Genomic DNA, 14,914 nt, shown 5'->3' with positions numbered 1-14,914 from the left:
GTCGCCATGGTGGTGGGTTATGGCCTGAGTCCTTAAACTCTCAGAACTTGTTATAAATTCTTAAGTAGTCTACATATCTCAATTCATTTAAAAAATCTGTCTGTCCTATAAGCTGCCATGGCTGTAGTGATGCCCCCTCGGATTTCTGCAAAGCGGAAAAATCAAACAAGGCACTTTCTGTAATTCTTCTGTCATCCTGTTGTCACATTGCTTCCAAAATACAGGTATAAAACCAGGTAGTTGCTACATTTAGTGCAACAGAAAATGGGGATAGTGATAGTTCTTAAACATCTTATTTACATAAATTTCAATCAGTTTATATTAGATAGTTGGGATTGTTAAATCCTTTGAGCGAGAGCACTTGATGTTCTGTTTGTGCCTGTGATCATTATTTAGATGGAGGCATGTTAGTCTGCATGAAGTGACTGCCGACCTGCTTTTAGGGCATGAAACTACTGTACGTTAAAGAAAAAACACTGTAATGTCATTGAAGAACGCTCAGAACTTTGTCAGAGTTGTTGGAGTACGACTAATTTGGAATCCACTTCAGTAAAGGAATTCTGATGTTGAATTAATCTTAGCTTGTTGCCTCTGTTCCACCTAATTTTTCATCCTTTATTCAGTTTATTATCGACGCCGCCACTGCTGACACAAAGCTGTCTGTGTTGTGACCTAATATGAACCATGACACAAATCCACAATCGCCTCATATAACTGCTTTTTCCGTGTAAACTCGTCTGTTCTGTATTAGAGCGTAACAGCAAAAGCAACAGTTTAGACCTTCAGCAAGAATCATGGAACATAATGGGTGTTGTAATGCAGTATTTCATTTTGTTATTTAATTACTGTGGATGTTTGAACTTTTACATTTTTACACTTGTATCATCTTTAGCTAAGGTAAATTAATTAATATAATGGATTTATTCTCAAGTGAGTATGAAATACTCTAGTTGCAAAGATTTATGTTTAAGCAGAATGAGCTTATTTGATATCAGTATAATATTTTAGTCTGTATCTGTGTGTGATTAAAACAACAGTCAACAGATATGTAAATAATTTTATTGGCTATCAAGTGATATAGAAATTATAAACAAACAGCAGGTTTAGCAACTGCTGTTTGGAACAAACTGCACAAAACTGAATTGTTTACCTGCTTTCTAACCCTATTATATTTAAACAGAGGCACATTTTTATTGTTTGTCTGTTAAACCCTGACATTCTGATGTGTTTTCTCTCTCTCCTCAGCCAGCATTATTCAGCCCACGCTGCTTATTGTCACAGTAAGCTGGCCCAGCTGTTATTCAGTTCCCACCTCCACCAGGAGATGCAGAGTGGAGGTTTCCCAGTGAGTTCATGTGCTGTGGATCCTGGAATGGTGGATACATCTCTGTACCGCCACCTCTGGACACCTCTCCGTCTGGCACAAAGTGTCATCGCTGGCCTGCTTTTCAGGGTAAAACACCTCTCACCCTGATCTACTTTGCGCATACCAAATCTGATTCGTGTCATTCAAGGACACAGCAAAGCAGCTCTGATATAAACTGCCGTTATGCAGCCTGCATTAGTGTAAACTTGATATTTATAGTAAATTAAATTGTAGAGAAATCCCATGTGATGTACAATGCAACTCAAACAGAAATAACATTTGGTAGCAAATGAATGTTAATGTAAAGTTATTTATTTACAGGAGAATCTTTAATCCAATCTTTAATCTTGATGAAATTATTTATCAATAGTTTAAGGACACACAAATATAACCTTGGTTACTTTAAAAGTGCCCTCAACCCTAAAACTTCAGTATATTCAGCTGTTGTCCTTGTATGGTTCTTCTTAATTGTTGGAAATTTTATTGTCTAGAAGGTAAAAATATGGGATGTAAGTTTTTTTTCTGAAGGCCTGTGAAAGATTTGTATCTATTTTTTTGGTTATGTAAAAAAAGAGACAACAGCTCTAGTAGATATAATAGTTTTCTTTTTATAACATTGCAGCAGAACAAATCAACATTCTTTCTTAGTATGTCAATTTGAAATCTGCTAGCTGCTTTGTTTGACATTTATAACACAGTAACTTTACAGTCTACATGGTTTGTCTTCCCAGAAATAAACTGCTACCATTATGTCCATTTTTGCTCAAAATTTCACAATGACCAGAAACTACAAACTTAACTGTAGTCACTGTTTAGAATTTTATTCTAAAATGAAACGCCGACACTCGCGCATGTGCACACTCATACATACAGTCCATGTACACTGCTGAAAATGGAAGTAAAAATCCAGCCAGGCTGTTCACTTTGTGTTACATTTTAAAGCCTTCCTTGCATAGCTTACAGCACTGACCGCAGGCTGCTGTTAATGTTCCTGGGATTTAATGGAAGGAGACATGTGAGCATGTTTGAGCCCCAAACTACGATTGTTACAGGCATTTTGCCTGTGAGTGTAACCCTTGGGATGGTTCTGCCCCATATCCGCAAACACATTCATCACACAAACTCGTGAATGTAATCATTAACACACACGCTCCTTCACACCAACAGATGAACTGTGCTGCTCGCATGTTACAACACCTTTTTATCTCGGGTGCATTTAGGTGCATGCAAAGACAGGAGTTAGAAGACAGACAGAAGCAGAAAGAACGAGCGCTTCAGCCTAAATCACAACGCAATGGAAGCACAGTGGAGGATAAGCATAAATTTCTGTCTACAATATACTGTACTGTATATTGATGCTTTGTATCAGCAGTCATGATGCTTCTTTAGAATAGCTTACTATGTATTTAGACGAGTATATAGAGATATCATTATATACCACAATTTTTGACAGAAAGCTAAGTAGATGCAAGCACTCTGTATTCTGATGCTTCAACAAAGTCAAGGAAACCAACAGTATTTTTGGCAACACAACCGCAATCAGTATTCAGAGTAAGTAATAACTTAAAAAAAAAAAAAAGAGCTTCCTTGCAAGCAAAGAAGTAGAGTCAGAAACAACAGTGAAAGGTAGCAGCCTATTTCCATGGAGACAGGTGGGGTTTTTTTCCATCACAAAACGCATTCTAGGAAGAGTTTTTTTGCGCATTGAAACCCCTCCGTGTAGTAACAGACATTTAAACTACAGACTTATGAATAATGAAGAAGTTACGTTTTCCACCAGTATCGTTGCTTGAGCTGAGGAGCCCTTCAAGCAAAAGAGTTATTCATTCAAAAGAATAATTAAAATGAATTTTTTAAAAAATTTTAAGGACTATAGCACACACACACACACACACACACACACACACACACACTTACTGATTCAGACAAGTTTGCAAGTGTATTGTTGATGCTTGCAGGATGTGACCCCCCCCTCTCCGCTCTGAAACCTGCTCCTGGTCTCACAGCTGACACTGAGATCATTCTTAAAGCGCATCAACAGCAGTGCTCACACGTAGTTGTGTATGTAGACACACACACACACACACACACACACACACACACACACACACAAACAGGCACTTACCCTGAGCCTCCTTTGCACTGATGTTAACATACAGTGACATCAGCCCTACTCTTACATTCATGCACACAACGCGCGCACACACACACACACGCTCAGACACATTGTTTTTTGTAGTGGTAACTTGTTGTTGATGTTGTCATCCTGCAGTCATTCAAATTCCTTTTGATGTTGATGTACTTTTGATATGCGAAAACTTTTTAAAAATTTTGGCGTGCCCTTGTGTGTGCTTGTTTTCTCCAGACCCCTGCAGAGGGCGCTGCCACGGTGCTGTCAGCTGCTCTGTCACCGGTCCTGGAGGGGGATTGTGGAGGAGGCTACTGGGCCAATGGGCACAGGGATGTGACTACACTAGCCTTTGACCCCCAGTTGCAGCTGAGCCTATGGGAAATCAGCCTCCAGTTGCTGGGCCTGCAGTAGCTCGGGACTAAAGGATGTCCAACAGGACTAAACCCATCTGAAAACATCTAACAAAGACCCTAATCTCGGGCCCACCAGCCACCTTCTCCCTTTTTTTTTTTCTCAGTCTTTTTTCTCCGTCCATACCTCACATCAAGGCGTTGGTAGCAATTTATGTTGAGAAGGTCACAGTCCAGCGATGGACTGTGATTGGTTGTTTGTAGAGTGAAACCCTCCTTTTTGTTCCAGACCTGCCAAAGAAGGGCTACAGGGGATGGAAGACGTGTTTTTTCTTTTTTCTTTTTTCACTGTGAACAAGCAAACATATATGCACACATAGAACCACAACCTAGGGTTACAATGATATGTAATTTTGCTGTCATAGATACTAGGTAGTTAATGATACTGCCATCCAGTCGTGAGTCAGATATGAGTTAGTGTCGACCATCTTTGATGAAGCTGATTCCCTGTTCATAGCAAACCTAAGATGTCCAAACAGTGAATTTGGCGTGCTCCAAAACTCTGCAATAACACATGCCTCACTCTGCCTTAATATCACTAGGCTGGCTTTCAGTAAAGTATTTCATTGTCCACAATGAGCTCAATGCTGCTTCAGAGGCTTTTCAATAATAAAATACTAGACGAACAGTAAAACCTGTTTTGGGAGTAGCTTAATCCAAATGCCGAATTTTGGCGTAATATATCGGCTGCAAAATAACATGTTGGTCAAACCCTAGCATACGGACACATTCACACACCATGACAGTGATCTGATCTAACCCGCCTTGCTACGGCGGGGGAATGTGATGTCATCAGTTTGCTTTGACACATCACAGTGAATTCTCAGATCGTCTTGCCATCCCGCCTCTTTTACTGGGAGCACTTTCGTTTTTTTGTTGTTTTTTTGGGTACATTATTGTGCTTTCACTGCTGAATTCTCATGTTATCTGCTGGTGGTCGCTGTCTGATGAGCTGTTTTCAAGAAGGTGAATTCAGTTGTACTCATGCAGATGCTGAGAAAACATAATCAACTCCTCTTTCCTCTCTCTCTACCGCACAACAACACAACATTAGACATTCCTATGGACTGAGGATTTGGGGGGAAGACACTGAAAACGGAGGAGATCCTATATAACAGTAGGCCTAAATCTGGAATAATTCCCCTCGATCTGGGACTGATGAAAGACTTGGTTTTGTTGTTGGGAATTTTCCTGCTGTTGTCGTTTTCTGAACCCAGGATTTCCAAATGTGTCTGGTTGCTTTTGTGTGCTCAAAAAAAGGATGGGGAACCAACCTCCACTTGATTCTGTCACCGTTTTCCTTTGTGATCTGTGTTAATCGCTTTTACTGTGTCTATGATACGTGTGTGTGTTTTATGCACACAAGATAAGAATTAACTCATGTATAGACCCAATTCATGCTGATGGGTAGCACAACAATTGCTAGTCCTGAAGGAATGGCGACGAGAACGAAAGAGAGAGAGAGAGGGGAAGCACTTTTTTTTTTCCATCATTCAAACTGTGATTGGTTCCACATTGCTGCTGCTACTGCAGCTTCCTCATTTGGCGCTGCTCCCAGTGCATTGTGGGATTGAGATTTCCCAGTGGTGAGAATCAAACTCCATCTGCTGAGCTGACAACACACTCAGAAACACTGGAAGCAGTACATCCAGGCACAGGCTTATCCAAACAAGCACACAGCAAACAAACATGTCTGTCCCTCATGCAGGAATACACTCACACACAAACACACACACACACACCTACAAATACACACTGCACCATAATGCCATCTCCACTGTGATTAACGCATTTTAGCTGTTAGGATGAAAAGTTGCATCTGAATTGAACAAGTTTTGGCTAAAATCTTTAACCACAAGTCATTGCTCTATGTGTATCGTTGCTTTGAATACTGCCACTGAGCATCCAGCATTCGTTATTATCTGCCGTATGTGAAGCAATAGTATCACTGTGGTAGCTAATTCAGCCAGTGGCACGGAGGCAGACATTCAGTATAGGAGCAGAACCCAAGAGTGTGAAAGTGTACAAAGGAAAACTATACCAGCTTCAAGTTACTCATATATCAGGAACAAAAAAAAAATCTGTCTGCATGTATAAAAATGTTTAATGAAGACATTATCAGTGTGCAAGTTTTTCAAGCAGTTGTAAACGTGTCTGATCCTTTAAGGGAACTAAAGGTCAGACTGAAACTGCTCGTCCCTCCTAAAAGAGAAAATTAAAAATAACATTATGTCTGACCTGTTCTTGGCAACTTGTAAATTCACCAAAAGTAGGTTGGGAGAGCTGAGTCTTGGCTTGTTATTGTTCACAGAACATGGAAGCGTTCACCAGACAGTTTCTCACGAGTATTACAAACACTAACAATATGGCGCTATAGTCATTCAACTTAGGATTTATAAATATGTATTAATTTTGAACGATACGCTTTGGGTAAGATTAAGGAGACGAGTCAAATATAGTAATAACACACTTTTTTTTTTTTTTAATGTAGCAGCTTACAAAATTAGAGTTGCATGGCGCTTTACAAAAAAGAGCCACCCGAAAATCTTAAAAAGTAACAGTAAAACTAGAAGTCATTAAAATGACCTAAAGCCAATCTGTCTGGGTGGAATTCTAACAGCTTGACAACAATAATTTTCCGATCTATATACGGAGTTGTGGAGAAAAAAATAAGTTTGCAAATTATAATTGCTGAGTTATTTGAATGTTGATGTGAACTGCTTGTCCTGGTCACTCCCTGATATTTCACACGACTGATATGACTTGAAGGCCCCACAAGTCCAGGAAAACACTTCCCAGCTTGTCCTGATTGGTTCCTTTTGCTTTCTAGAATTACTTCTAAGCAAGTTGTCAAACCTCAAACAGCAGGTTCTGACTAAAATGGGACGTCTAATATTGGAATTTAGAACAAACACCTCTTTAGTGTTTTCTCTATTAGCAGTTGCCTCTAAATGCCAGCAATATTCCTCCGTGTTTGAGTGTTTTTTTTCCCTCTCCATGTTGTCAGACTTGGAAACAGTTTATTGCCTCAGTGCTTCCTTGTTTGACTGTGTGGTTCCCTTAGGCTACAGTAAGGCACCGACTAAATAACAACCAACAAAACCCCTAGTCCCACTGAAACAAACGCGCTTGCTTCCCTTCTTCACACAAACGAAAACACCAGCTTACTACTCAGCAGCGCTCATTTACAGAGTACAAGTCTACAAACATTCTGTCAGATCGTGTTCCTTCTCCGTCCAGCAGTAGTTCTGTTCAAACCTGAGAGAGGGAGAATCGGAGAATGTCGCCGTCTTTCAATTCTGAGCACAAGGCTTTCCAAAGACGAGTTGAAGGAGGTGTGCGAGGGTCTGCCTTCTTGTTGTGTCAACGCGCAGAAAGTGGCTGCTAAATTATCAATGATTACCTGGTTATATATTTAGCGTCCTCCTGAAGCGCTCTGCACAGACGGGGACGACGAGGGGGGGAGTTTCCGAACTTGAAGTGCAAATATAGAAAAAGAGCAAAAACAGCTCAAGTAACTGTCTGTGATATTGTCTGTATGTGATTTACTTGTATATGATCATTTCAGAGCGTTGGAAGAGCCCACTGGAGATGTGTTTAGACTGAAAATGCTCTAATAGCCATTCCTCTGACTGACCTGGGATTACATTTATATTAAATGTTCCAGTCCCAAGTTCTGCAAATCCTAAATGTGTATATGTATATGAAGAGATAATATAAAGATGTATACGGGGGGAACCAGATGAACTGAGTCCTTACTCTGGTACTGTTCCAGTTCAAAGAAAACACATTCATTTTTCTGTCTTTTCTTATTTAATGCATACACCCCCTGTACCATGTACTCCTTTGATGCGACCTTTAACTCCAGTCCCTGGAGGCCACACACACACAGATTCAATCCATTGTAAACATTCAGTGCATCTGGGCCCCTGAGGATTTATCAAACGTGCAAGATCTTTTATTTTTACTCATTATTTTTGTTGTCGTTGAGATACACATCTTATTGCTTTTGCCGTGCCTAAGAAGAAAATCTCCCTCATACGTGTGCAACTGTGAATTTTTTCATGTAGAAATGAACTTGTAGAAACTGTGATACCGTCTTGTCCTGTGCATTGCCGTAAGTTTTTCTCTCTTTGCAGCGATGGGAGGTCGAGAGTGTGAACGTGTGAGCGAGCGAGTGAGTGTGTGTGTGAGTGAGTGTGCATCTAGATAAGGGAGTCGATGTCCATGTTTTTTGTCAATGGTTGTGACATTCCAGCAGCAGCCACCACCTTTTCTATTATCCAAAGCCTCTCAATAAACATATCATTGTGCCACTTGCTCTCCGTCCTTTTCCTGCTGCGTGTGCGAATGAGAAACTGTCACTTGTCGGTCTGATGATCTCAGCGTGAGACGGCGAGCCTCGAGCGCAGTCTGAACTTTGAGACGTTCTCAGATCCATCAGTGAAACGTATACGCACACACTTAAACATAGTTGTGTTTGTATCACTGCAAAGGACACTGCATTGGGATAGAAACCCAAAACATGACCTACTGTGCTTGCTTTATCTTAACCATTATACTGACATTTATCCTACTGACTGCAGACCCCAGATTGATACTTCACAGGTGCTTTATTCTATGACACAATTTTGTTCAATTAATTTATTCATGCTAACTTCATCTTGCTTTATGTTTCTCTTTTAATTTTTGCTTTTTAAAAATCCCCACGTCCATGGGGATATTTGTCAAAAGCAACACATTCTACCTATGTAGTCACTGAAATCACATAACGTCCATGTGTGCTCTTGCCCCCAATACTAAAACCACCAGACTAATATTGGGTATTTCCCTCTCATGCCGCCAGAACAGCTGTGACCTGTCAGGCCGTGAACACAGGACCTCCAGGGAAGCACTGTGGTGTCTGACACCAAAACATTGGGACCCTTTGGTTCCCGTTGATGGGGCCTCAAAGCAACGTTCTGCTGGGAAACACTGTGAATTTATGCAAATGTTACTCTGACACATACCACCCACCTAAACATTGTTCCAGATCAAACAGGATCCCGGTGACAGACACCACAGGACACTGCCAGAGGTGTTGTGTCAGAGCTGTTTTGGTGGCAAGAGGGATACCGACACAATATTAGGCAGCTAGTTTTAATATTAGCACTGACTGGTGTGTGTTCCCAGTTGCAACCATTTGCAAATACCAAACGTTTAAATCAAATTCCATTGTAAATACATGTGGGTCATTTTGAGACTTGCATGCAAAATTGATGTTGAAATACAAAAGCTATGTTTGTCTATAAATTCAGAAAAATATTTGAACTTCTTGATGCTAATTGTGGCGAATTTGCATCGTACCATTTTCATTCTGACTGCAGCTGAGATAGCGCATGCATTTTCCCAATGCAGGTTTGTGCATATTCAATATGCACCTCGGAACCTTTTGCAAGCACTGGTTTCTCGTAGGACAAATCGCAGTGGAACCTAAATTATTATGTATCTGTTATTATTATAATATATCTGTTCTATGTGTAATAGACAAATTCAGCATCAACTGGAACAGAAATAATTATATATTTTATACAATTGTAATTAAATTCAGGTGTCAAGGGGTTAAAAATAACATTGATTTGTTTTAATCAAAAACAGGACGGGTAATGAATGAATTTTAAAGGATAAAATTAACAGACTTCAAATAATATAGCAGAGAAACCATCAGTGCTGGAGGCAGGTAATAACAGTCTGTAACATACTGTGTCATCTATGTGGCTGGCATGCAGTCATTACATGGGTCACCCTGGATGGTTTCACCTTATAAATGTAACATGAATAATGTTTATTTGAAATTAATACAAACTAAAGAATGCCAGAATGGAGAAAAAAAACTACTAATGCAGAGCAAAGTATCTCAATTAATGCAAATTAACTATAACTTTCTGAAAGTTATGATATTCTGTTTGACAATAATTACATAACTAGAAATGTTTTAAGAAGAAATAAGTTCACATTTTACTGTGCTGACTGTTTTTTATTTTATTATTAAAGTAGTGTATTGCTGAAGTCCTCTTTGACTCCAGCAGGTAGTCTTTCCTGTTGCCTTAAATTCGACAAAATTCTTAAATTACTATGACAAAAAATAAATTTGGCGGACACGTATGACCAAAGCAACTTTTTATTACAGTCTACACACATTTATGATGCAGTGTTTTGCACAAAGAAGATATTTGAACATGTAAACCACAAACCTTTGACCAACCTACTCCTCCACCTAAACTAAACAGAACCACTGTTTCTATTTGGTTTTCTATGTGAAGACCATCTCTGATAAGATCTGTGTAATCCACACAGGCATGCATGCAGATGCTGCTGAGTTTCAGATGATTTTCTACCATGACTACTTGCTTTGAAATTATTCAGATTCAATTAAGACAAATTCAGAAAAAAGTCAGTTCACAGTTAATGTGCAAAACCAACAAACAAAGAAACCCACACCACAAAAAGATGGTATTCTTTGTGCTGGACACATACAGAAGGTTATGAGACAATATATGGTTTACTGCACACACACAGAAGATTGCCTACAGATTTGAAAGCCCTCAAATAACTCAATTTACCTCTAAGGGTGTTTTTTTTTTCTACAGAAGAACTGTCGTTTAGGTTCTACAGTCACTCGGCTTTATAAGTTAATGCTCTGGCAACGATCAATATAATTAATCTCTCAATCAATCTGTCCTCTGCAGACATTTGGTGATTTTCAAATGTACACCAAAAAAGGTTAATTTTGTTCTTTTCAAGCACCCATGTAGCTCCACAGGCTGAGTGGGAGACCCGTAAACAGTGGCCTTGGTTTGATTCCAGTTCACAGCCTTTGACTGCAGGTCTTCCCCCCCATTCTTCTCCCTACTTTCCTGTCTGCCTCTCTGCTAACCTGTCTAATAAAACCAACAAAAGGCCAAAAAACAACTTCAAAAAAATGTGTTCTTTTCCTCCATTTCCTCAGTAACACCAGTTTTGCTGTAATGGTTGTGAATGTTGGTTTTGTTATGATCAAAGGGCAACGAGTACATTCAACATTCAGTACAATACAAAGCTGTCTGTTACAATGTGTGTCAGTGTGAGGCACAATGTGATTGTTTCTGGTTGTTTTCTTCCATGTTTACTTGTTGTTTTTTTAATCGCAGACTATTTTTTTTCTTTTACTCATTTAACAAGACATTTGCCATATTTTATATGATGACACTCTCTTCTCTTCTATTAATTTGTGTTTCTCCATAAGATTTGAGCAAAAATCAGAAATGATTCCGACTTCAAAGGATATGAGGATGTAGTTTTATACAGTATTTAGAGGATAACTGAGTCACCCGCTTCAAATGTTATCAGGCCATTAAACAGCCCTTATCAGTTGTCATCACTTCCATTATTGTGCCTCAGATGGAGCAAAATGTACCTGCTAGTCAGCCAGAAGATGCTTATCATCTATTCAGCAATTTCAGTTTGTTTAAAAAAATCATCCTTCTCATTTTTCATGTTTTTTTGGATCAGATGTATTTTTATTTCTCTTTTTCTTCATTTAGCTTGACTGGCTAACTTGTAGCTACGCGCATTTTGAGCTCGAACGACTACAGCTTTGAAGAAAAGCACACAAGCCATGACGAAAAACAAAGAATCCTCCTCTCCGCTGCTCCCAATCAAATATATTCATAAACTGTGAAACCAGGAGAAGTGCAACATCTGTCTTTCTGCATACGTGACAATAGACTTTCAATTAGAACAGGCTCAGAAGACGAGGTGTCATCTTGTCTTAAAGGAAAGTAGGAGGCAGCAAATCAAAACCCTGCAAAAAAGGAAAAATGTAGGACAACTCATGAAGGTGCATTTGAGTGGCAGGCGAGGGGAGTTACATCATGTATGTGTCTGCTTGTTAGAATAACTATCTGACACAGGAGGCGAATGAGGCTCTGTCTCCTCAACTCTTTGTAATATGAGGACACATACAGCGTGTCTGCACTTAATTGACTGCTGTCTGAGCTCACTCAGGCAGAAAGCAGAAAGAAAGAGCAAACCTGAAATGACAAAATGAACATCCTCATTTATGTCTGGGTAATTGATGCTCATATAGCTATTTTGGACAGATTATCCTTTATAAGACACACTCTAATCCACAGCATCATAAACACTCTTAATAGGTCCCTATTCAACCATGAAGTGGCAGCGCTCCCTGTGTAAATTCCTTATGGGACATTTAATGAACTCATTGCATGCATACTCAAATTAGGAAGAGACTAATTCATTTATGTGATTACTGCCAATTGACTGGAATGACATTTTTGCTCATAGCAATTTTCAACCAGGTTGTGAACAGTCACTCACCTGCATGGACGTTACCATTGTGCAGATGTATAGCCTCATAAATGTGAAGTTATAGATTACTAGCAGCAATAATTCAAAGTCACTGAATGATTGAGTATCTAAATTTTTGTTCTACTTTTTGTCTCAAAGTCTGCACATGGCCTCCTCTGATGGCTCTAAATTGTCATATGTGGCTGAATACACACAACATGCAACATTTTTGTTTTGCACCAGAGAATTAAAATAGAAATCCAGATCTGCTCTTCGACCATTTCTTACCTAAACCTGCCCAGTCTCAGTGCAAAAGTACAAATGCAGCCGATCCAGTATATCTCTATGAAACTGTACTCAAGCACAATAGTTAGCAAAATGCTATTGCTAACCAAAACATTAAAACCAATTCAATTCAATTCAATTTTATTTATATAGCGTCAATTACAGTCAACTCGTCTCAAGACGCTTTACAGAACCCAAATGCCTGACCCCCAGAGCAAGCCCAAAGGCGACAGTGGCAAGGAAAAACACCCTTTTAACAGGGAAGAAACCTCGAGCAGAACCCGGCTCTATATAGGGGGGACCCATCTGCCTGCTGGCCGGGCGGGTTGAGAAGGACAGAAGAGGGCAAGGGGGAGGGATGGGAGAAGAGGGAGGGGTGGGAAAGCAAGGAAAACACAACACACATTTGGATACATGCATGACAGGATATGTGACACAGACAAAGTATAAGCTAACATTGAAAACTGACTCATCTAATACTGTGTAAGTCCCTCTCAAGCTATCAAATCTGCTCTGACCTGTTGGGGGCATTAATGCAGGATGTCTGGAGGTGTCCCGTTGTGTCTAGCTCTGGTTTATTGGCAGAGGATCCTTTGGGCCCTGTTGGAATGTGGGGTGGGACCTCTGTGTGTTTGCCTTGTTTCGGCACATCCCACTGATGCTTGATCGGATTGGGATCTGGGGAATTTGGAGGCCTGATCAACACATTTGGCTCTTTGTTGTGTTCTTGAGCTGTTGTTTCTAAGCAGTTTTTGCAGTGTGGCATTCTGCAGTGTCTTGCTAAGGGAGTGGTTGAATGCCATTGCGACAAGGTTATGGTTTGGGAGTGTCACAGCTCTCCATTAGTGCAATAGGTGTCCCTGTTTTGTGTTTTTCAGAGGCTGGATAGAGTGCCATGAGCCACACCTGGTGTCCAGTGTGCTTTGTGAGCCTTCGCCATCGCAGACACAATAGCAGCAGGGTTTGGTTTTGTTGAGACATGAAGACACACACTCAAATTCACTCACATCCATGCACTCTTTACACTTTTGATATATTGTTTGATACAGGTTTTGCTTTGTTTTTGCTAAAAAATAAACATGCAACTGTTGCTATGTCCCTACTTGTTGCATGGTAGAAATAGTAAGTGTTACACGAGGTTTGCCAGACGAGCACTGCATTGTAACAAGATGATAAAGGTTATAGACTTTATGTCATTGGTTTTAATGCTATGGCTGATCAGTGCAAGTTTGGATGAAATGTAAGTTTGAACTCGATGTGTCGGGCTGTGCTCACTGCTGTGTTTAGCTCTGTTCAGGGGAGGACCAAGCAAATTTAGAGTTTCAAAAGTCTCGCAGTAATACGTCACTGTGTCATAAAATATTTAGTATGAAAATTATACTTCATTACCTCAATTAGGAAGCTTTATTGGGTCTTTAAAGCTATTGAGGCGGAACATGTAACAGATCCTATCGAGGCTTCACATAATATTACCGTTAGCATACAAGCGACATGCCTACTTGGATGGAAATCTGCTCGCAAGAAAGTGCAGCACAGTGGTACATTGGTTAGCACTACCACCTTACAGCAGGATGGTTCTGTCTGGAGTTTGCATGTTCTCCCTGTAACTGTGTGAGTTTTCTCCAGGGGCCTCTGCAAAGACATGCACGGTAGGTAACTGGTGATTCTAAACTGGCTGTAGGTGACCAGTGTCAGCCTCCACAACCATCTACAGGATAAAGTGGGTAAAGCTAACTGATGAATGGAAAATAGAAAAAGAAACCTGCCAACTTGCGTCATGTAATTTAGGAAATTCAGACACAACATCAACTTTTGCCTTCCTGGATGCTCCGTTTTTATTAGCCATCTGGGAACATATCACGGTGCGCAGCAGTCAGAGTTCAACTAATTAAAATTTTTACTGCTGTGCTCATGTGAGCCCACCAGATGGGGGGTTGCACTGTGTGTGCACTTTAGCCGATTATATACCATAAACTGTATTTAAAACATGGATGTAGCCTTAGGGTCTGAAAAGTAAAGCCAATACGAAAGTGACTTAAACCTGCATTCTTTGTAATGGAAATTAGGGAAGGACTCTTTTGGTTCCAAAAATTAAAACAAAGAAAATAGAAAATAGTTGTAGATTGTATAGACAGAGAAAATTATCCTAAATCTCACTTGATTTGTTACCCCCAGTAAGCATTTTCCGAATGAGTTTATGGTGTCAATCACTAGTTTGAAGCTACCTTAAATGCAGCTCGACGTTTTTTTTTTGTATTATGGTTATTTAGAGTAAAATAAATGATGAAGCAGGATATAGTTTAGGGCATCTCCACCTTATGATTGATGTGTAGTGTCCCTGGGTTGTCAGTTGGATCCACCATTAGTGGTCACATCTGCTTTGGGAAAATCAAG

The 14,914-nt window shown here is 39.9% G+C and overlaps 1 protein-coding gene across 3 annotated transcripts in view; it reads left to right on the top strand.

The window, feature by feature from the left end:
- Positions 1 to 8,223, top strand: part of LOC110960492 (dehydrogenase/reductase SDR family member on chromosome X) — a 51,598-nt gene extending 43,375 nt beyond the window's left edge. For all 3 annotated transcript variants that reach the window (XM_022207743.2, XM_051958418.1, XM_051958417.1), the window contains 2 exons: positions 1,246 to 1,453; positions 3,732 to 8,223. In XM_022207743.2, coding sequence (XP_022063435.1) covers positions 1,246 to 1,453; positions 3,732 to 3,908 — 385 coding nt within the window. In that variant the 3' untranslated portion in view covers positions 3,909 to 8,223. The remainder of the gene's footprint in view (positions 1 to 1,245; positions 1,454 to 3,731) is intronic.
- Positions 8,224 to 14,914: the final 6,691 nt, after the last annotated feature.

The sequence above is a fragment of the Acanthochromis polyacanthus genome, chromosome 14 (assembly GCF_021347895.1).
Source record: "Acanthochromis polyacanthus isolate Apoly-LR-REF ecotype Palm Island chromosome 14, KAUST_Apoly_ChrSc, whole genome shotgun sequence".
NCBI lineage: Eukaryota > Metazoa > Chordata > Actinopteri > Pomacentridae > Acanthochromis > Acanthochromis polyacanthus.
The sequence above is the reverse complement of the archived record's forward strand: the minus strand, read 5'-3'. Positions and strand labels throughout refer to the sequence as shown.